At 53.6% G+C, this 23241-nt stretch overlaps 1 protein-coding gene across 6 annotated transcripts in view; it reads right to left on the bottom strand.

Moving 5' to 3' along the window:
• The window catches only part of cep43 (centrosomal protein 43), a 144013-nt gene that overhangs the window by 46983 nt on the left and 73789 nt on the right, over positions 1-23241 (bottom strand). For 5 of the 6 annotated variants that reach the window (XM_072503405.1, XM_072503396.1, XM_072503387.1 and 2 more), the window contains one exon: positions 17348-17431. The exons of the other annotated variant lie outside the window; for it this stretch is intronic. In XM_072503405.1, coding sequence (XP_072359506.1) covers positions 17348-17431 — 84 coding nt within the window. The remainder of the gene's footprint in view (positions 1-17347; positions 17432-23241) is intronic. 6 annotated transcript variants of the gene reach the window in all.

The following is a 23241-nucleotide window of genomic DNA, read 5'->3' as shown; positions in this document are numbered from 1 at the left end:
TTTGGAAGGTTTAATACAGATGGGAAATATACAGTAAATGGCAAAACCCTTGAAGAATACTGACAGACAGAGGATCTGGGTTTCCAGGTCCACAGGTCACTGAAAGGTCACAATGCAGGTGGAGAAGGTAGTCCAGAATGTATACGGCATGCTTGCCTTCATCGGTCGGTGCATGGAGTATAAAAATTGGCAAGTCATGCTGCAGCTGTATAGAACCTTAGTTAGGCCACACTTGGAATATAATAATATCACTTATTGTCATAAGTAGGCTTCAATGAAGTTACTGTGAAAAGCCCCTAGTGTTCAATTCTGGTCGCCACACTATCAGAAGGATGTGGAGGTTTTGGAGAGGGTCCAGAAGAGGTTTCCCAGGATGTTGCCTAGTATGGAGGGCATTAGCTATGAGGAAAAACTCAGTTTATTCTCACTGGAATGGCGGAGGTTGAGGGGGCGACCCAATAGATGTCTATAAAATTATGAGGGGCATGGACAGAGTGGATAGTCAGAAGAATCTAGGGGACATAGCATGGAGGGGAAATGTTAAGAGGAGATTTAAGAGGGAAGTTTTTTTTACACAGAGGGTAGTGGGTGCCTGGAACTTGCTGCCGGAGGAGATGGTGGAAGCAGGTACGATAGTGACGTTTAAGGGTCCAAAAGGAACCGTGGGAAAGGCTGAAAAGGGGGCCCCTCAGCGACTCCATAACGTGGTGTCATCGCTTGAGGGTGGGGGATAATGTCCGAGGTATCCAAGGCATAGGGGATGAATCTCAAAGCCTCAGGTACCTCTGGAATCTTCACATTAGAGTGAGATGAGCGGTCTCGCTCTAAAATGCAGATTTGCCAAAAAGTGATCCGTCCAGATGTTTAGTGAGATCGCGTTGAATCTTGCGAGACGTTGCGAGCTGCGTAGATCCCAGGAACAAGGTCTCCTGGCTGTCATCAGCCACGCTGCATTGCGGCGAGCTGCTTTTTGGGTGCAGCAAGGCCATTGGTTCGTGCCCGTGGTACGATAATTGGAGAGCTTGAGTGCTTTGTCCCTAAGGTTGGTTGACCCAAGTGCAACACACAATATTGATAATATAAATGCAGCAATTTATTTTCAAAGGATGTTGACTCATATATCAGGGCAGACTTTCTGCCAGTTAACACTCCCATTTCAGATTTCCAGTCACAATGAGGCTGCTTTTGAAACTGCTGCAAGTGTTAGTGTCTGAAGTGAACTCATTACCCCACTCTTACTGACCTACACTTCCTTCCAAACCCACAATGCCTCAATTTAAACAACTTGTATTATATAGCACTTTTAAAGTAGCAAATCATTCCAAGGCTTTTCCCAGGAGAGCTATTAACAAAAATTTGACACTGAACCATGCAAGTCTAGAGCTGCCTTCTTGAACTGATGATATATGTGTGATACGTATACGCAGTGGTATTAGCGTGGAAATTTCAATTTTGACCCACGGTACAAATTCCTTTGCGCCTATTGTCTTTTGTCTTCTAGATGGTAGAGGCTGCAGGAAGTGTTGATGAAGGAACCTTAGTGAGTTGCTGCAGTGCATCTTGTAGATGGTACACACTTATGCTAAGTGTGGATGCAATGAATGTTTTAAATGGTGAAGGGAGAACCAATCAATTAGCCTGCTTTGTCCTGTATGGCGTTGATCTTCTTGAGTGTTATTGGATTTGCACTGACCCAAACATGTGGGGACTATTTCATCACATGTAGTGTTGTGCAAAATAGATGGCAAACAGGTTTTGGGGAGTCAAAGTGAGTTATGGTTGCAGAATTTCCAGTCTCTGATATAATCTTGCGGTCATATGTGCTGGGTCTGCTAATTCTATCCTCAAAGGCGACCTCAGAATTTGATGGTGGGAAAATCCAGCAGTGGTAATGCTGTTAAATTCAAGGGCAGGTGATCAGATTGCCTCTTGTTGGATATGGTCATTGCCTGGCACGCATGTGGTGCAAGTTTACTTAAATGTTCCCCAAGACTTGCTCCATGCGGGTCATGCAGTGCTTCAAGTACCTGAGGACTTGCTAATATAATCATCAGTAAACATTCCCTCTTCTGATCGTATGATGGAGAAAAGACTGCTGCCGAAGTAGTGGAATGAGGTTGGGGCTAGGACACTGCCTTGAGGAACAAAGGTAGTTATTTTGTAAGAGTGAGATAAGTGGCCTCCAACAACCACAGCCATCTTCCTTTGTGCTAGGTATACCTTCAACCAGTGGAGAGTTTCCCCCCCTCCCCCCGTCGATTCCGATTGACTTCATCTTCACCAGGGCTCCTTGATGTAACACTAAGTCAAAGGTTGTCTTGATATCAAGATCAGTTGCTGTTAAGCTTAGTTCTGAATTTCAGCTCTTTTGTTCATATTTAGTGAAGGCTGTAATGAGGTCTGGAGCCGTGGTCCTGATAGAACCCAAATTGAACAGTGGTAAGAATGTTATTAGTAAGTGCTGCTGCAAAGTACTGTCAATTATACTATCACTTTTGCTGATAACTGACTGCTGGGAGAGTAATTGGCCAGAATGGATTTGTCTGGCTTTCTTTGGACAGGACGTATCTTAGTCAGATAGATGCCAGTGGCCAGTGTTGTGGCTGTATGGAACAGCTTGTAAGAGCCATGGCGAGTTCTGGAACACAAGCCTTCAGTACTATTGGTGGAATGTTGCTGGGGCCGATAATCTTTGCTGGGGCCGATAATTTCTTGATATCAGGTGGTGTGAATATAATTACGAAAAACTAGCATCGATGATGCTCAGGATCACAGAAAGAGACTAAGATAGGTTATCCCTTCAGCATTTCTGGTTGAAGATGTTCCAACTCTTCAACCTTGAGGTTTGCATCAATGTTCTAGGTTCCACCATCATGGAGGATGAAAATTTTTGTGGAGCCTGTTGTCTAATCTCTTTAGTGACGTTTAAGGGGCATCTTGACAAATACATGAATAGGATGGGAATAGAGGGATACGGACCCCAGAAGTGTAGAAGATTTTACTTTAGACGGGCAGCATGGTCAGCGCAGGCTTGGAGGGCCGAAGGGCCTGTTCCTGTGCTGTACTTTTCTTTGTTCTTTGTTTGTAATTGATCACCACTATTCATAACGCGATGTGACCGTACTGCAGACCTTTGATACAAACCATTGGTTGTGGTCTGCTTAGTTGTCTAACGCATGTTGTTCATTTGTTTCGCATGCATGTAATCCTGTGTTGTAGCTTCACCTGGTTGACACCCATGTTTAGGTATGCTTGGATCTGCTCCTGATATGGTTTCCTACACTCACAATTGATTGGTCAGTGGCTTCACCCAGCTCATTCAGCATAGACTGGCAATCAAATCGGGTCCGTATGGCTCAGCAACCACCCAAGAGTATTTTTTCAATATATAAAAGGTAAGAGAGAGGCAAAAATAGACATTGGACCACTGGAAAATGTGGCTGGAGAAGTAATAATAAGAAACAAAGAAATGGCAGATGAACTAAATAGTTACTTTGCATTAGTCTTCACGGTGGAAGACACCAGCGGGTGCCAGAGCTCCAGGAGAACCAGGGGGCAGAGGTGAGTGCAGTGACCATGACTAAGGAAAGGGTTCTAGGGAAACGGAAAGATCTGAAGGTGGATAAATCACCTGGACCGGATGGACTACACCCCAGGGTTCTAAAAGAGATAGCTGAGATGATTGTTGAGGCATTGGTGATGATCTCTCAGGAATCACTGGAGGCAGGAAGGGTTCCAGAGGACTGGAAGGTGGCTAATGTAACACTGCTGTTTAACAAGGGAGGGAGGCTGACGACAGGAAATTATAGGCCAGTTAGCCTGACTTCAGTCATCGGTAAGATTTTAGAGTCTATTATTAAAGATGAGATCGCGGAGTACTTGGAAATGCATGGTAAAATAGGACTGAGTCAGCACGGCTTTGTCAAGGGGAGGTCATGTCTGACAAATCTGTTAAGAGTTCTTTGAGGAAGTAACAAGGAAGTTGGACAAAGGACAACCAGTGGACGTGATTTATTTAGATTTCCAGAAGGCCTTTGATAAGATGCCGCATAGGAGACTGTTAAATATATGAAGAACCCATGGTGATAAGGGTAAGAACCTGGCATGGATAGAGGATTGGCTGATTGGCAAAAGGCAGAGAGTGGGGATAAAGAGGTTTTTTTCAGGATGGCATCCGGTGACTAGTGGTGTACCTCAGGGGTCGGTGCTGGGACTACAACTTTTCACAATATACATTAAAGGGGCTGGTTTAGCACACTGGGCTAAATAGCTGGTTTTTAAAGCAGACCAAGGCAGGCCAGCAGCACGGTTCAATTCCCGTACCAGCCTCCCCGAACAGGCGCCGGAATGTGGCGACTAGGGGCTTTTCACAGTAACTTCATTTGAAGCCTACTTGTGACAATAAGCGATTATTATTGTTGAGTGCCGGGGAGGAGGATGGGGTCAGTGCCTGGGAGGGGGATGGGGGGACGGGGTCCGTGCCGGGGAGGGACGTGGGGGGGCAAGTGAGTTGGTCCACCTGGCCAGGTGCCAGCCTCCAACAGTCGGACCCATGCGGTCCATGCCACCTGGCTGGGGGGAGGAGGGGGTATGGGCAATGATGACATGCCGTCATCCCCCCCCCCCCCCACCGGCCGATGTTGGCCGCCGTGGCGGCAGCCGCTAATGTCCATGTTGCCCTGGATGATGAGGAGGAGGAGCGTGCCAGAGAGGCGGCGCAGACTGCCGCAGAGGGGCAGGCGGCAGCCGACCAGGCTGGAGGGACACCTGACCGACAGGACGAGGAGGGGGAGGAGGACGTCACGGCCCCACGGCAACGGAGGCATCCGTGTGTACCAGCCCCGGCAGTCATACCAGGACCTCACGGACCGAGAATGCAGGAGGAGACTCCGGATGAGCCGGGAAACCGTGGCACACATCTGCCACCTGCTGGCGCACCTGTCACCGCGTAGCACTGGCGGGGGATACCCTCTCCCCGTGTCCGTCAAGGTTACGGTGGCCCTGAACTTTTATGCAACGGGGTCAATTCCAGGCACCGAGTGGGGACCTGTCCGGCATATCGCAGACATCGGTGCACCGGTGCATCCGGGCAGTGACAGACGCCCTATATGCCATGGCGCACCGCTACATCCGCTTCCCTGTGGACCGGGCCAGCCAAGATGCCCGGGCCGTGGGCTTCTCTGCCGTGGCCGGGTTCCCCATGGTCCAGGGCGCGATTGATGGGATGCACGTCGCCGTGCGGCCACCTGCAGATAACAGGGCCGTGTTCACCAATAGGAAGGGGACCTAGTCGATGAACATCCAGGTGGTCTGCGACCACCGCATGATGATCCTGCACATCTGCGCCCGTTACCCGGGCAGTGTACACGACTCATACGTGTTGTCGCGGTCATACATCACCGGCATGTACGAGGGGCGCCATCCCCGGCTGAGGGACGGTTGCTGGGCGACAGGGGCTACCCACTGCGATAGTGGCTGATGACGCCTATACAGAGGCCACGCAATGAGGCGGGGAACCGCTATAATGATGCCCATGTAGCGACAAGGGGAGTGATAGAGAGGTGCTTTGGCGTGCTGAAGATGTGTTTCAGGTGCCTGGACCTCTCTGGGGGCGCCCTCCAGTATCGGTCAGATAGGGTCGGTCGCATCATTGTGGTGTGCTGCGTCCTGCACAATATAGCCCAGCAGAGGGGCGATGTGCCGCAGGCAGAGGAGGCGGAGTGGAGGAGCAGCAGGAAGAGGCACAGTCCTCCCCAGATGAGGGGGATGGGGGCAATGGTCAGGGCAGACGGGCTAGACACGGGCGGGTGGCTGTCCACTGTTACCGGCTGGGCCAGCGGGCACGGGACAGGCTGATAGCCGCCCGCTTCACTGACTAGATGGGCGTGGGAATCGGGTAATATGGCCACAGACCGCACACCATGGCAACAGCCAACCACCCACACCCCCCACCCATCCACCCACCCAGCACCCTCACCCCCCTCCCCAACCCCACCCACCCCACCCGCATGCACACCACCCCCACCCATTGCCGATCCACCTGCGGCACAACGGCCGGGCTCAGTTGCCGGTGGACGCGTGTCTATTGCAGGCCATGGAGGATGATGACAACCCGCCCTGCGATGAGCTCCTGGCTCCACATCGTTGTACTATGTCTGACCCATGGCCACAGTACCACCATCCACCCGGACCATCCCTGCATGCGGCTGTGACACTGCAGCGCACGGTCCCGTCCTCTGCCCGGGGGGATGTTGATGGCGGCCCAGGGGGAAGGGGGCAGACTCACCTGGGGCTGAGGTAAGACCACCCCTCACACACACACTTGCGCTCAACGTACATGACACCCCCGCACGCTTTGGACAGAGCACAAAGGCAGCTTCTGTAGGTGTAACATTGACTTTAATAACGAAAGGAGTTCATGCACGTGCCCTAGCCCCTAAAACTCATCTGTGCCCTGCACCCGTGCCAACTTACTCAGTGTCTAATTGTTTGGCCTTACGGACCCTATGACTACGTCTACGTGGTTCCCCAGACGGTACAGCAGAACTGGAGGTGGACTCCTGTGATTCCTGCCCTCTGACACGGGATCCCTTTGGCGGCCGTTTCCTGGGGCGTCCTGGCCTAGATGGGCCAGGCTGCGGCCCGGGCGACTGGGATGGCGAGCTGCCAGCCTGTCCTGCCCGTTGCCCACCCGATGCACCTGGGACGGGGGGGGGGGGGGGGGGGGGGGGAGTCAGAGGTGTCGCGGTGTTCCGGGACCTCCCCTACAGGGGGACCCGGGACGGACCACAGCACCTCCTCCTCCCTCGGCGTGCCCGATGGCCCCCAAGCCTCTACATGGGTGGGGGATGCGAACGGACTGGCCATCCGACGCCCCCCCGACATCTGGCGCTGCCAGTCCTGGAGGCCCGTGCTGGTATCGACAGGTGTCTGCAGGTTTGCAGCCATGGAGCTCAGGGGATTGGCAAACCCTGTCTGTGACTGTGCGACGCCGGCTCGCACATGGGCAATGGCGCCGATGCCCTCAGCGATGGCCTGCTGAGACTGGACTATGGCCTGCTGAGACTGGGCCATGGCCTGCAGAGACTGGGCTATGGACTGCAGAGACTGGGCTATGGACTGCAGAGACTGGGCTATGGACTGTTGAGACTGGGCCATGGCGTTGAGCGCCTCTGCCATCTGCCGCTGGCTCATGGCCTCCTGTAAGAGGGCAGCCATGTCCTGGGCCACAGACGCTGCCTGCACGGAAAGCCCCAGGCCTCGCAAACCGTTCCCCATGTCTGACACCGTCGCACCCATTGCTTCCAGCGCGGACGCCACCCGTGCGGTGTCGGCCTGGGTGGCACGCATGACCAGCACCACTCCCAGCTCCTGGACGCGGGTGGACTCCTCCACCTGCGACTGCAGCCGCCGCAAGCCGGCCGTCACCCTCTTCGCTCGTCTCCGGTTCGGTGGTTGCATCGGATCTATGGGTGGGTGTGGTAACTCCAGGAACCCGGGATCCATCTGGGCGGCAGATGTTCGCTTGGGCTGGGATGCCCTCCGACCGCCCAACCCCTCTGCTGCTCGTACCTCCACCTGCTGTACCGGGACAGCTGTGTTGTGCGCACCAGTGAGTGTACCAGCCGCCTCATCACTAAAGTGCCCAACCGAGGTGAGCGTCTCTGCGATGGTGGAGGGTGTTGGTGACAGCAGTGGCGTTGTGTCGTGTGCATCGTCCCACTCTGAGTCCATGGCACTCTGGGGTGGCAGTTCGTCTCCGCCCATCCAATCTGTGTCACTGTCCTGTATTTCAGTTTCCTGGGTAGTGGTGTCCTGGGTAGTGGTTTCGTGGCTCGGCTGTGACGGGGGCCTGTGGCTGCCCCTCTAGTCGCTGGGTGGCACACGCCTGCGTCGTCGCACCCGCACGAGACGGGGGCGTCGGCTCCCTGTTGCTCCAGGTCTCTCCGTCTCCAGTGGCCTCCGAGGGACATCGTGCGGGCGCCGCATGCCAGAGGGTCCGGGTCTCTCCATCTCCAGTGGTCTCCAAGGGGCATCCTGCGGGCGCCGCATACCAGAGGGTCCGGGTCTCTCCATCTCCAGTGGTCTCAAAGGGGCATCCTGCGGGCGGTCTGCATCTGCGGGGATGGGTGCCTCGACGTTTGCTCCTGCGATACACAATGAAGCATGCATGGTTAGACACGCAGGCAGTGATCAGGTGATATGGGGGAGGGGGGATATGGGGACGGGCTGTCGGTGGCTCACTTGCTGGTGGGCCCCCGACCTCTGCATCAGCAACTTCCCGGTCCTCAGGTCCGCCAGCCAGTTCCAGGGCCCTTCCCTCATGTTCGGTCAGTGGCCTCTCATCAGCTGGGCCTCCTCCAGTCCTCACATGCTCCCTGGTGTTGTGTGCGTGCTTCTCCTGTGGGGGAGTAGTGGCAGGGCTAAAAGGCAACAGTGTTAGACAGGTATATGAATGCACGCCATCGGTTGCGCGTGTATTGCAGAGGTTAAGGTTAGGGCTGGATTCACTTGGGGAAATGGGGGAGGGGGGGATATGGGGGAGGGGGGATATGGGGGAGGGGGGATATGGATATCGGGCAGGGGGGGGGGGGGGGGGAAAAGAGGCTCACCCTGGCTGCTCTGACGAGGTCGTTCACTTTCTTGTGGCACTGGGTGCCTGTCCGTGGTGTCAGGGCCACAGCGGTGACGGCATCTGCCACCTCCCTCCACAGACGCCGGCTGTGGCGTGGGGCAACTCTGCGGCCGTGCCCAGGATACAGGGCCTCCCTCCTCTGCTCCACTGCGTCCAGGAGCGCCTCAATGTCACGGGACTGGAACCTCGGGGCTGAGCGGCGGGCGGCCATCCGGTCGGGTGTTCTGGTCGGGTGGGGGGAGCAGCGCGTCCTTAATGAGCCGTCACGCCATGCGGCGTGAACCACGTGAGCCAGCGCGGATAGCGACACGTCGCTGCTAGCCCATTCCGGGCCGGAGACTTTGCGACGTTTTTGGCGGCGTGATGCAGGTGGGATTTGCGCCGTTTTTGCCGCCAGTCGGCGGACTTTGCGCCGATAACGGAGAATTTCGCCCCTGGTTTTGAATACTGACCTTGATTCCAGGTAACAGAGTTGCAATGCGAATGACGTTAACAGGTCAGACACCGATGGATCATCTCAAGATAGTATGGCACTTATTCTACAAGCCTGCTGATGCAGATGGGCACAGACAGTTTAAAGGAGAGGCTGTACTACCACTCAGTAAAAAGAGGGAAGAAAATGAGAGGGGGAGGCAAAGGGGCAAAAAAGGAAAGGCATGGAGAAAATACAGAGAGCTATTAATGATCAGTATTTCTGCTGCCCAGAGATTAGCTTCATTTGGCCCAAAATGCTGCTGGAATGGGCAGTCTGCTTTAGCCATGTACACTCAAAGTCCTGCAGGGCAGTCAACAGGCCACTGAGACAAATATGAAAGTTATGAACTAAGCAGAAGACACACATCCTGGATGATCGCACTACTTTTTTCAAGTAACTGTTTTAACATTTGTTAGAATTCAACTCAAAACATAGGGCGGGATCCTCCGATAGTGGGGCTAAGTGTTGACGCCGTTGTAAATACCGGAGCGTTTTACAACGGCGTCAACGGGCCCCAGAGTCCACCGATTCAGCGGCCCACAAGGGGCCAGCACGAGAGCCACTACAAGCGCGGGGGAGTGGCCTGCGATTGGCATCCGATACGCAGGGCGCATCACTGACGCAATGCCACGGTGCCTTAAAGAAACGCACCCCCCCCCCCACACACAGCCGTCGGAGGGAAGATGGCCGCCCGTCGTGCAGCGCCCAGGTTCTTTGATGGCGACTTGGACATGCTCCTGGACACTGTGGAGTAGAGGAGAGGGGCTTTGTACCCTGGGCCCGGCCACAGGACCCCAGGCGCCACCGCTTGGCGTTTGTGGAGGGAGGTGGGCGAGGTCGTCAGCGCCGTTGGACCGGTTGTCTGGACAGGCGAGCAGTGCTGTAAAAAGCTGCACGACCTACTCAGGGCAGCCAGGGGGGGTACCCAGCACTGTGCCCCTGGCACCAACCCCCCTACCCTACACATGTGACACTGCCCCCGACCCCCCCACCCCAGAGGGACGGTACAACCCCCGCCCTGATCCACATGGTTGCACCCATCCATTGTAGCCGCATTGGCCGGGTGCCCTGTGCACCTATGCCATTGTAGACCAACCGCTGGGCTGCATGCGTCGGACCGCCTAACACTGTTGATGTTTGTGCGCGCCCCCCCAGGACAAGAACGCCCATAACCGCAGGGAGCGTGAGGAAACCAGAGGGGGTTCAACTGCATTGCACCCTCTCACCGTGCACGTGCAGGGGGCACTGGACCTCACTGGCAGACCACACCGGGAGGTTGCCGATTGGGAGATCGGAGGTGCGCTACCAAGTGAGACCGCCTGCCTGGCCCCACCCCCTCACCCCATACATGCTGTCTTAGAACATAGAACATAGAATAATACAGCACAGAACAGGCCCTTCAGCCCACGATGTTGTGCCGAACTTTTGTCCTAGATTAAGAACAAATTAATCTACACCCCATCATTCTACCGTAACCCATGTACCTATCCAATCGCCGCTTGAAGGTCCCTCATGTTTCCGACGCAACTATTTCCACAGGCAGTGTATTCCATGCTCCCACTACTCTCTGGGCAAAGAACCTACCTCTGACATCCCCCTATACCTTCCATCATTCACCTTAAATTTATGTTCCCTTGTAATGGTTTGTTCCACCCGGGGAAAAAGTCTCTGACTGTCATCTCTATCTATTCCCCTGATCATCTTATAAACCTCTATCAAGTCGTCCCTCATCCTTCTCCGTTCTAATGAGAAAAGGCCTAGCACCCTCAACCTTTCCTCGTAAGACCTACTCTCCATTCCAGGCAACATCCTGGTAAATCTCCTTTGCACCTTTTCCAAAGCTTCCACATCCTTCCTAAAATGAGGCGACCCGAACTGCACACACTACTCCAAATGTGGCCTTACCAAGGTTTTGTACAGCTGCATCATCACCTCATGGCTTTCACAGCTCTATCCACTTGAGTGGCAACTTTCAAAGATCTATGAACATAGACCCCAAGATCTCTCTGCTCCTTCACATTGCCAAGAACCCCACCGTTAACCCTGTATTCCGCATTCATATTTGCCCTTCCACAATGGACAATCTCACACTTTTCAGGGTTAAACTCCATCTGCCACTTCTCAGCACAGCTCTGCATCCTATCTATGTCTCTTTGCAGCCGACAACAGCCCTCCTCACTAACCACAACTCCACCAATCTTCGTATCGTCTGCAAATGTATTGACCCACCCTTCAACTCCCTCATCCAAGTCATTAGTGAAAATCACAAACAGCAGAAGACCCAGAATTGATCCCTGCAGTACGCCACTGGTAGCTGGGCTCCAGGCTGAATATTTGCCATCCACCACCACTCTCTGACTTCTATCGGTTAGCCAGTTCGTTATCCAACTGGCCAAATTTCCCACCATCCCATGCCTCCTTACTTTCTGCATAAGCCTACCATGGGGAAACTTATTAAATGCCCTACTAAAATCCATGTACACTACATCCACTGCTTTACCTTCATCCACGTGCTTGGTCACCTCCTCAAAGAATTCAATCAGACTTGTGAGGCAAGACCTACCCCTCACAAATCCGTGCTGACTATCCCTAATCAAGCAGTGTCTTTCCAGATGCTCAGAAATCCTATCCCCAGTACCCTTTCCATTACTTTGCCTACCACCGAAGTAAGACTAACTGACCTGTAATCCCCAGGGTTATCCCTGTTCCCTTTTTTGAACAGGGGCACGACATTCGCCACTCTCCAATCTCCAGGTACCACCCTTGTTGACAGTGAGGACGAAAAGATCATTGCCAACTGCTTAGCAATTTCATCTCTTGCTTCCCATAGAATCCTTGGATATATCCCGTCAGGCCCGGGGGACTGTCTATCCTCAAGTTTTTCAAGATGCCCAACACATCTTCCTTCCTAACAAGTATCTCTTCGAGCTTACCAATCTGTTTCACACTGTCCCCTCTAACAATATGGACCCTCTCATTCGTAAATACTGAAGAAAAGTACTCATTCAAGACCTCTCCTATCTCTTCAGACTCAATACACAATCTCTCGCTACTGTCCTTGATCGGACCTACCCTCGCTCTAGTCATTCTCATATTTCTCACACATGTGTAAAAGGCCTTGGGGTTTTCCTTGATCCTACCCGCCAAAGATTTTTCATGCCCTCTCTTAGCTCTCCCAATCCCTTTCTTCAGTTCCCTCCTGGCTATCTTGTATCCCTCCAGCACCCTGTCTGAACCTTGTTTCCTCAGCCTTACATAAGTATCCTTCTTCCTCTTCACAAGACATTCAACCTCTCTTGTCAACCATGGTTCCCTCACTCGACCATCACTTCCCTGCCTGACAAGGACATACATATCAAGGGCACGTAGTATCTGTTCCTTGAACAAGTTCCACATTTCAATTGTGTCCTTCCCTGACAGCCTATGTTCCCAACTTATGCACTTCAGTTCTTGTCTGACAGCATCATATTTACCCTTCCCCCAATTGTAAACCTTGCCCTGTTGCACGCACCTACCCCTCTCCGTTACTAAAGTGAAAGTCACAGAATTGTGGTCACTATCTCCAAAATCTCGTGTGTCTTACAGGACCAGCCGGCGGTGGTCCCGGCCCATCCGGCGCCCCTGCCTCCAGCCAGTGCCAGGGCCGGTGGCCCCCAGGGATGCAAGCCCCGATGTGGAGGGCAGCCGTCACAGCAGCCCTGTGCTGGACGTGGACACCCGGGGCGCGGACACCCGGGTCGCGGACACCCGGGGATCAGGAGCGCCCCACGACACGACACAGGAGACCCCGGACTTTGGCTCTGATGAGGACACAGATTTAGACTTTCCGTCACTGCTATCTCCTACACCCTCCACCATTTCAGAGACGAACACCTCGGTTGGTCTCTTTGTGATGAGGCTTCTGGGACACTAATTGATGAGCACCACAGCCGCTCTGGTACAGCAGGTGGTGGTAGGAGAAGCCGAGGGGCCGGACGGTCGGACTGCAGACCGGCCCCAGCAACCAGCTGCCGCCTCAGATGGGTCCCAGGTTCCTGGGATTTCCACACCCACCCATAGACCCGTGCAGTCAGAGACCCAGGGACGGGAGAAGGAAATGATGGCCGATTTCCAGCATCTGCAGACATAGTGGAGGAGTGCAGCTGCGTGGAGCAGGGAATGGTGTCGGTAATGCTTGGCATCCAGGCCAAAACCACACGGGTGCCATCCGCGGTGGAGGCAATGGGGGTGACGGCATCGGACATGGGCCAGGTTATGCAAGGCCTGGGGCTTTATGTGCACGCGGCTTCCGTGGCTCAGGACAGGGCTGCCCATTCACAGACAGCCATGTGCCAGAGCCAGCTGCAGACTGCAGCAGCGCTCCTCATTGTGGCCCAATTTCAGGCCATCGCTGCGAGCATCGGCGTCATTGCCCAGGTGCTGGCCGGCGTCGCACAGGCCCAGACAGGGATGGCCAATTCCCTGAGCTCCATCCGTCCCTGGTGCATTTGATGGGCAGCGGGCAGAACAGGATGGCAGAACCCCATCCGGGACGCCCAAGGTGCAGCTTGGCCAATCCAGGCTGGGCCGCCCCAGGAAACGAGCGCCAAAGGGGACCCTAGTCGCAGGGCAAGGGTCTCAGCAGTCTGCCTCCACTTCTGCTGCACCGTCTGGGGAAACACCGAAACGTAGTGATAGGGCCCGAAGGCCAGAAAGTTAGACACCCAGTAAGTTGGCATAGTTGCAGGGCACAGTTTAGATATAGGGGCTAGGGCACATGTATATTACGTCTGTAATTAAACACACTGGAACACCGATGAAACTGCCTCTGTGCTCTGTCTGATGTGTGCTGGGGTGGGCTGGGAACTGAGTGCCACTGTGGGTGTGACGTCCCCCCCCCCTCCGACATCCACGCCACCCCACCGCTAGCGGAACGACAGGGCCATGTGATGCAGTGTCCAGTCCAGATACAGGGACCACCCAGGTGGAGCGGGCTGTCATCATCCTCCATGCCATGGACAAGACCCGCTGTCACTAGCAGCCGCGTGAGCCCGGCCCGTTGTGCCGCAGGTGGATGTGCAATGGAGGGGTGGTGTGCATGCGGGTGATGCGATGGTGAGAGAGATAAGGTTGGTCGGTAGTGGGGGAGTTGAGTCTCATTGGTGTTGGGGAGGTGAGGGTGGTGGGTGGTGATGTGCATTGGTGTCCGTGCCCCTGCTCAGCAACCCCCCCTCCCCCAGTTGGTGAAATGTGCGGCTATTAACTCGTCCCGTGCTCGCTGGCCCTGCCGGTGGCGTAGTGCAGCCTCCCGTCCATGTCCAGCCCCCATGTCCCGTACATTGCCGCCCCCTCCTCCTCACCTGGACAAGCTTGCCGTTCATCGTGATCCTCCCCCTCCTCCTCCAGCACATCGCTCCTCTGCTGGGCTATATTATTGTGGAGGACGCAGCAGACCACAACGATGCGGCCGACCATATTTGACAGGTACTGCAGGGTCTCCCCCAGAGCGGTCCAGTCACCTGAAGCACATCTTCAGCAGCCCAAAGCACCTCTCTATCACACCCCTGGTCGCTGCACGAGCATCATTGTAGCGGTTCTCCGTGTCAGTCTGTGGTCTCCGTATAGGCGTCATCAGCCACGACTGCAACGGGTAATCCGTCACCCAGCAACCACCCCCTCAGCACGGGGGTCCTTCGAACATTGTGGGGATGAACGATTGGGCCAGGATAAACGTGTCATGTACACTGCCCGGGTACCGGGAGCAGACGTGCAGGGATCCTCATCTGGTGGTCACAGACCGCCTGAACGTTCATGGAGTAGGACCTCTTCCTGTTCATGAACATACGATGGTGGCCGCATGGCGACGTACATCCCATCAATTACCCCCGTACCATGGGTATCCGGGCAACAGCAGCAAAGCCCGCTGCCCGGGCATCCTGGTGGGCGCCGTCCACAGGGAACTGAATGTAGCGGTCCGCAAGGTTATACAGGGCGACAGTCACTGCACGGATCCACCAGTGCACAGATGCCTGCGAGATGCCGGACAGGTCCCCACTCGGCAACTGGAACGACGCCGTGGTATAGAAGTTCAGGCGGACTGTCACCTTCACGGCCACCGAGAGAGGGTGTCCAGCCCCTGCCCCACGCGGTGCCAGGTGTGCCATCATGCGGCAGATATGGGCGACGGTTTCCTGGATCATCCGGAGACTCCTCCTGCATGTCCGATCCGGGAGTTCCTGGAAGGACATGCGGCGCCAGTACACACGAGGCTTCATCAGACGCCTCCGTGGCACCACCTCCCCCTCCCTCCCCTCCTCATCATCATCGGCATCCTCGTCCTGTGGCTCCCCCTTGTCTTGGTTCTCCTCCTCCTCCGCCTGTCGAACAAGCAGCCCTTCAGCCTGAGCGGCTGCTACCTGCCCCTCTGTGGCCTGCTCCTCTGCTGCAGCCTCTGCCTCCTCTCTGTGACTCCCCTGCTCCAGCTCTCACAGGGCTGCATGCAGGGCAGCAGCCCCCACCACGGCGGGCAACATCGCTGGCTGGTGCCTAAACATTATGATGTGCAGGGGGTGGCAGTAGACAAAGTTTCATCATGGCGCATACGCCCCTCCACAACCAGGTGCCATGGGCTACATGGTCGCCCCGGTTGGCAGCTCGCGCCCCAGCCACCCATGCCCCCCACCCCCGCAGTGCATCGACTCCTGCTGTCCGTCTCTCCTGCCAGGCCACCGTTTAATGACACTGCCCTCACTGGGGGCTGCTGTGGGTGCGGCCCTGGATCTACCCGCTGGTGGGTGCCGCCGGCGGGCTGGGGTGCCCCATGAGGGGTCCGGCACCCATCCAAACAGACGGGAGGCCTGTGCTCAGCCGCCACCTGGGGCCCGGGGTGGGTGCCCATCAGCATGGCCGCCAAATGGCAACCGTGCCGTTACCACTGCCCTGTTATGGAGGATGGTTCCCCCTGCCCCCGCCCCAGCCACGGCCCTGCCCATTTCGCCAGCCCAAGGTCCCCCCATACCGACCCCCTACCTCCCCCGGACGCCTCATCAGCCAATACGTCTGGCTGACGATTTTTTATATGTGGTTGGAACCATGCCGTCGGGACTTCAGCCCATCCGGGGCACAGCATCGTTGGGGGCCCGGAGAATCGCTCGTTGGGCCACCTCTCGCGATTCTCCGGGCCTTGCAGCGCCCGCCGCGATCGCGCGAGTTTCGGGGGAGTGGAGATTCGCAAAACGGCGTCGCGGGACGTTTCGGCGTAGACGCCTATTCTCCGGCTGTGCGTCGGCTTGGAGAATCTCGCCCATAGCTTTTTATATTTTGCTAACTGGAAGTAGCATTTCCCTTTCACCCACAGCAGATAGGTCTAAGAGCATATTTCAAATGAGCTGTGATACAGGGTGGTGCATTATTTAAGAACCCATCTCTTGCTACCTAGTGTTAGAAAATTTGCAATTACGACTGAAAATTTAGTCATTTTTTGTATGTGGTCTAAAAAGCCAATAACTTGAATGAAACAACTAACAGAATAAAATGGGAATTCAGTTCGTAAAACAACCCGATTAATCAGTGAGTTTGAATTTACCAACTTTGAATTAAGAGTAGACTGCATTAGAAAACATTTATTTACAGTCATGTCCTAATGATTCAAAGTTACTTAAAAACATTTGATAATTCAATTTTAAAGCAGTAAATTCACACTTTGCTGATGTGATCTTGAAGGGATTGATACATCTTGGGGTCACCTATTGACAGATAATTCAGTCATTTGGTGGTTGCGCTGAGAAAATTATCCAATAATTTAAATTAGGTAATGTAAATAATAAGCAAATGGAAATTTACTGGTTATCAACAAAATAAGCAGATAGTTTGAAGCAAGGAATTTTGAATTAAAATGATTTGACTAACTAACAATGAGTAGATTCTGAACTGGTTGCTCAGAATCCAAATTAATTATTTATTTTAAACCACTAAATTCCCACTTTACTATCATGTATTTTACTCAAATAAGATTATTGGGTAAGTCAATTTCCAAATGAGAACAAAAAAAAACACTGGCTCTGTAGACTGTAAATGCCATAAGTCAGTAATTTACGGGAACATTTAAGACTACTGTATTGTGTCTATGCTAATTAAGTCAAATGCCTTTACTGCAATGGTACATTACTGATACTATTATTCGATTAAAAACCTTTTGCGAATTATAATAATGGTTGCTAACAGCTACAAGAATGTTAAGAAACCTTTGTTCAAAGTACCTTGCTGCCTGTATTTAAAGCAGTTTGCCTCCCTTCTGATAGTTTGCGTGGGGACTGTACCATATCAGTAGCATCCTGGGCTATCTATCATAGAAACAGACAACAGCAGTTGCAAAATTGAATAATATTGTTTAAAAACTGCTTTACAGCAACATCAGGCTGCAACTACGTTTTTCTAAATATATTTTATTACAAACATGTATCAAAATAGGTGACAGCAAATAAAGACCCCAGGAAACACCCAGCAATCAACTATACGGTCTGTACACATTTTTCCCCTTTTTCACCCCCCCCCCCCCGGCGACAAACAGCTCCTCAAACACGGTCACACAAATGGTGAATTTTATTTATTTTTATTTTTAATATTTGTTATTCTCCTTTTTCACATTTTCTCCCAAATTTACATCCACCAACAATAAACAATAATTAAACAAATATGTCAATCCCCATATCGATAACAACAATCCCATCCTCCCACCAAACCCCAAACATTAGCCCGCATGTTCACTTAAACAAATGACAGAAAGGAATTAGGGATCACCCATAGTCTCCATTAACACACACAGCCCCCCCTCCCCCAACCCGCTCACCCACCCCCTCCAACTAATGTTCGATGTTATCCAGTTCTTGAAAATGCATAATGAATAATGCCCATAAATTGTAGAACCCCCCCATCCTTCCCCTCAGTTCAAACTTAACCTTCTCAAGAGTCAAGAATTCCAACAGGTCCCCCCGCCACGCCAGGGCACAGGGTGGAGAGGTTGCTCTCCAACCTATCAGGATCCGTCTTCGGGCGATCAACGAGGCGAAGGCTATAACATCTGCCTCCACGCCCGTTTCCAACCTCGGCTGGTCCAACACCACGAATATGGCCTCCCGGGGGCCCGGGTCCAGTTTCACGTGCACCACTTTAGAAATTACCCTAAAAACCTCCTTCCAGTAATCCTCTAGCTTTGGACAGGACCAAAACATATGAACGTGATTAGCGGGCTCCCCCTCCTCCCCCCTCCCCCCCCCCCCCCCCCCCCCCAAACGTTCACACACATCTTCTACTCCTTCAAAGAATCGGCTCATCCTCGCCTTCGTGAGGTGTGCTCTGTATACCACCTTCAGCTGTATCAGCCCCAACCTCGTGCACGAGGTGGAGACATTCACTCTCCGGAGCACCTCACACCATAACCCCTCCTCCATAACGCTTCAACTATTTAATGGGATGTGGACATCACTTTTTTTTTTAAAAAAATTTTAAAATACATTTAGAGTACCCAATTCTTTTTTTCCCCCCCAATTAAGCCAATTGGCCAATTGGACTGTTATTTAAATGTAAAAAAATTGTAGCGTGCAGAGGGACCTGGGTATCCTTGTGCATGAATCGCAAAAGGTTGGTTTGCAGGTGCAGCAAGTAATTAAGAAGGCAAATGGAATTTTGTCCTTCATTGCTCGAGTGATGGGAGTTTAAAAACAGGGAGGTTATGTTGTAACTGTATAGCGTGCTGTTGAGGCCACACTTGAAGTACTGTGTACAGCTTTGGTCTCCTTACTTGAGAAAGGATGTACTGGCACTGGAGGGGGTGCAGAGGAGATTCACTAGGTTGATTCCGGAGTTGAGAGGTTTAGCTTATGAGGAGAGACTAAGTAGGCTGAGACTATACTCATTGGAATTTAGAAGAATAAGGTGGGAATCTGAGAGAAACATATAAAATTATGAAGGGAATAGATAAGATAGAAGCAGGGAGGTTGTTTCCACTGGCGAGTGAAACTAGAACTAAGGGCATAGCCTCAAAATAAGGGTGAGCAGATTTAGGATGGCGTTGAGGAGGACCTTCTTCACCAAAAGGGTCGTGAAGCTGTGGAATTCCCTGCCCAGTGAAGCAGTTGAGGCTATCTTGTTAAGTGTTTTTATGGCAGGACTTCTGGTAGCGGCCATGTCCGAATAGGTCGCATACACGGCAGCTCCCACCGGGATCGGGGTTTTGGGTCTTTAAACGGGGCGGCAACGGCACTTGGAAGGTGAATACCGGAGTGGGAAAGGAAGCTGGAGAGGTTCCCCCCACTGCTGTGTGGAGGGAACCAGGAGTGAGGCCGTTAAACGAGCGATTGCGAGGAAGAGAGCGGAGCAGATCCGGGAGGACAAAATGGCGGCCGGCGCGGACCAAGAAGCGTCGGCCCAGGGGTCGAGAGAGCAGCTAGACTTTCTGAGGAGCTGCTTCGCAGAGCTGAAGACGGAGATGCTGGCCTCTATGAAGGCCTCCATGGAAAAGGTGGTGGAGGTTCAGAAGGTACAGGAGAAGGCGATCAAAGAGGTGGAGAGGAAGGTATCGGAGAATGAGGACGAGATCCTGGGCCTGGTGTTCAGGGTGGAGGCGCATGAGGCCCTGCACAAGAGATGGCAGGAGAGACTGATGACCTCGAATATAGGTCTTGGAGTCACAACCTGCGGATCCATAGCCTCCCTGAAGGTGCGGAGGGTGTGGACGCGAGTACGTATGTGACTACAATGCTGGGGACGCTGATGGGCGCGGGGGCCTTCCCGCGGCACTGGATGGGGTGCACAGAGTCCTCGCGAAGACGAACAAACCACCGAGGGCGATGGTGATAAGGTTCCACCGCTTTACAGACAGGGAGCGTGTCCTGCGTTGGGCAAAGAAGGAGCGGAGCAGTAAGTGGGAGAACGACGAGATTCGCATATACCAGGACTTGGGAGCTGAACTGGCAAGGAGGCATGCGGGTTTCAACCGGGCTAAGGCGGTCCTTCACAGCAAAGGGGTGAAGTTCGGGCTCCTGCATCCTGTGAGACTTTGGGTAACGTACCAGGACAGGCACCATTATTTTGATACGCCGGATGAGGCGTGGACATTCATTAAGCACGAAAAGCTGGACTTGAACTAAGGGGCAGCTGCACGTGGGTAAAACGAGCTGGCGGAGATGTGTAACCGGGTGTTGGCCTGGTGCAAGATTGTTAGTAGAAGTTAAGTTTTTTTGCTTTTCTTTTCCTTTTTTTTTGTTTCAGGGGGCGGGGTAACGCCCGGGTTGTGCGTTCCGGTGCATGGGAAGGATCCGGACGGCACTTGCCCCCTTACCCTGTGGGGGAGGGCGGGTTGGGGGCCCGAAAGAGGAGACAATAGTAAGTTTTGAGATAGAGGTGGGAGCGGTCGGGGTCAGCTGACTTACGGATGCGCAATGGGGGGGAAAATCAGTGCTAAGCGGGTGCTTGGCATGCGGGTTGGGATTGGGGGGCTGGGGGGGGGGGGGGGAAGAAGGGGTGCTGCTTTACTGACTGAAGGGGAGCCAACCGTTGGGGATAGATGGAGTCGGGTTGGGGGGTCTCCGGCGGGAGGGCTGGAGCGAGTTGGGGGCGCCGGCACGTCGCTTGCCAAAAAAGGGAGATGGCTAGTCGGCAGAGAGGGAGGGGGAGGGGTCAACCCCCGGTCCAGGCTGATCACGTGGAATGTGAGGGGCCTGAACAGGCCGGTCAAAAGATCCCGCGTGTTCTCGCAATTAAAGGGGTTGAAGGGGGACGTGGCCATGCTGCAGGAGACGCACTTAAAACTCGCTGACCAAACGAGGTTAAGGAGGGGATGGGTGGGCCAGGCGTTCCACTCGGGGCTAGACTCAAAGACCAGAGGGGCGGCAATTCTGGTTAGTAAACGGGTGGCGTTTGAGGCAGGGAGCATCGTGGCGGATAAGGGGGGGGCAGGTACATAATGGTGAGTGGCAAGCTACAGTGGGCCCGGGTGGTATTGGTGAACGTGTATGCCCCGAACTGGGGTGATGCGGAATTCATGAGGCACATGTTGGGTAAATTCCAGAGCTTGGACTCGGGGGGCATGCCCCGCACTGGGTGGACCTATGACTGGGGGCGGAGCGGGGACAGCGCCCTCTCTGGAGACTGGATGTGGGGCTGCTGGCGGATGAAGAGGCGTGTGGGCGGATAAGGAGGAGCATTCAGAACTATGTGATAACGAATGACACAGGGGAGGTAACAGTAGCAGCGGTTTGAGAGGCTATGAAGGCGGTGATCAGAGGGGAATTAATCTCTATTAGGTCCCACAGAGAGAAGAGGGAGAGGAAGAGGCTGGTGGGAGAGATGCTTAGGGTAGACAGGAAGTACGCGGAGGGGGGGGCTGCTAAAGGAGCGCCAGAGGTTACAGGCGGAGTTCGATTTGCTGACCACGGGGAAGGCGGAGGCACAGTTGAGAAATGTGAAAGGGGCAGTCTACGAGTATGGGGAGAAAGCAAGTAGGATGCTGGCGTACCAACTTTGCAGGAGAAAGGCGGCCAGGGAGATCGGGGGAGTGAGGGATAAGGAAGGTAATACGGTGTTGAGCCCAGAGAGGATCAATGAAGTCTTCAAGGAATTTTATGGGAAGCTGTACGAGTCAGAACCCCCAGGGGTGGGGAAGGGATGAAGCAATTTATGGATCAATTGAGGTTCCCAAGGGTGAATGAGGATCGGGTGGAGGGACTGAGGGCCCCGATTGAGTTGGAGGAGATAGTTAAGGGACTGGCAAATATGCAGTCGGGCAAGGCCCCGGGTCCGGACGGCTTCCCTGTAGAATTTTATAAGAAGTTCTCGGAGCTACTGAGCCCGCTCCTGCTAAGAACCTTTAACGAGGCAAAGGAGAGAGGAACCCTCCCCCCGACGATGTTGCAGGCATTGATCGCTCTCACTTTGAAGAGGGAGAAGAATCCGCTTCAATGTGGGTCCTACAGGCCGATATCGCTCCTGAATGTAGATGCAAAATTGCTGGCAAAAATTCTGGCTACCAGAATAGAGGACTGCGTCCCGGGACTGATCGAGGAGGACCAGACGGGTTTCGTCAAGGGCAGGCAACTGAACAAATGTGAGGAGGCTCCTGAATATTATGATGCCCTCGGAGGGAGGGGATGCAGTAGTGACTGAAATGGATGCAGGGAAGGCCTTTGACAGGGTGGAGTGGGAGTACCTGTGGGAAGTGTTAGGTAGGTTTGGATTCGGGGACGGATTCATAGGGTGGGTCAAGCTACTGTATCAGGCCCCCGTAGCGAGTGTGTCCACGAACCGGCTGAGTTCAGAGTATTTCAGGCTGCACTGAGGGACGAGGCAGGGTGCCCCCTATCCCCGTTACTATTTGCCCTGGCAATTGAGCAATTGAGGGCCATAGCGCTGAGGACTTCAAGGAACTGGAGGGGGTTGGTCGGGGGGGGGGGGGGGGGGGGGAGCACCGGGTTTCCCTCTATTCGGACTCACTAGAGGGGATGGGGGAGGTCATGCGGATCCTGGGGGACTTTGGGAGCTTCTCGGAGTACAAGTTGAACGTGGGGAAAAGTGAGCTGTTTGTAATCCACGCTAGGGGTCAGGAGGAGAGACTGGGGGAGCTCCCGCTCAAGATGGTGGAGAGGAGCTTTTGTTATTTAGGTATACAGGTGGTGGGAACTGGGATGCCCTACACAGGCTCAATTTATCTTGGCTTGTAGAGCAGATAGAGAGTGACTTTAACAGGTGGGACATGCTCCCGCTTTCCCTGGTGGGCCTTTGTTAACCTATCTCTGGATCTGTAAAGACTGAATTACCTGCAAATGCTTGCATTCTAAGCATTGTCTTGCATCTTTGAATTTGTCTATATATATATGTTTCTGGAACATACCTCTTCATTCACCTGAGGAAGGAGCAGTGCTCCGAAAGCTAGTGTTTGAAACTAACCTAGATTTCATAGAATTTACAGTGGAGGCCATTCGGCCCATCGAGTCTGCACCGGCTCTTGGAAAGAGCACCCTACCCAAGGTCAACACCACCACCCTAGCCCCATAATCCCACCCAACACTAAGGGCAATTTTGGACACTAAGGGCAATTTATCATGGCTAATCCACCTAACCTGCACATCTTTGGACTGTGGGAGGAAACCGGAGCACC

Source organism: Scyliorhinus torazame, chromosome 1, assembly GCF_047496885.1.
Source record: "Scyliorhinus torazame isolate Kashiwa2021f chromosome 1, sScyTor2.1, whole genome shotgun sequence".
Classification (NCBI taxonomy): domain Eukaryota; kingdom Metazoa; phylum Chordata; class Chondrichthyes; order Carcharhiniformes; family Scyliorhinidae; genus Scyliorhinus; species Scyliorhinus torazame.
Note: the sequence above shows the minus strand (reverse complement) of the source record. Positions and strands in the feature narration are given on the sequence as shown.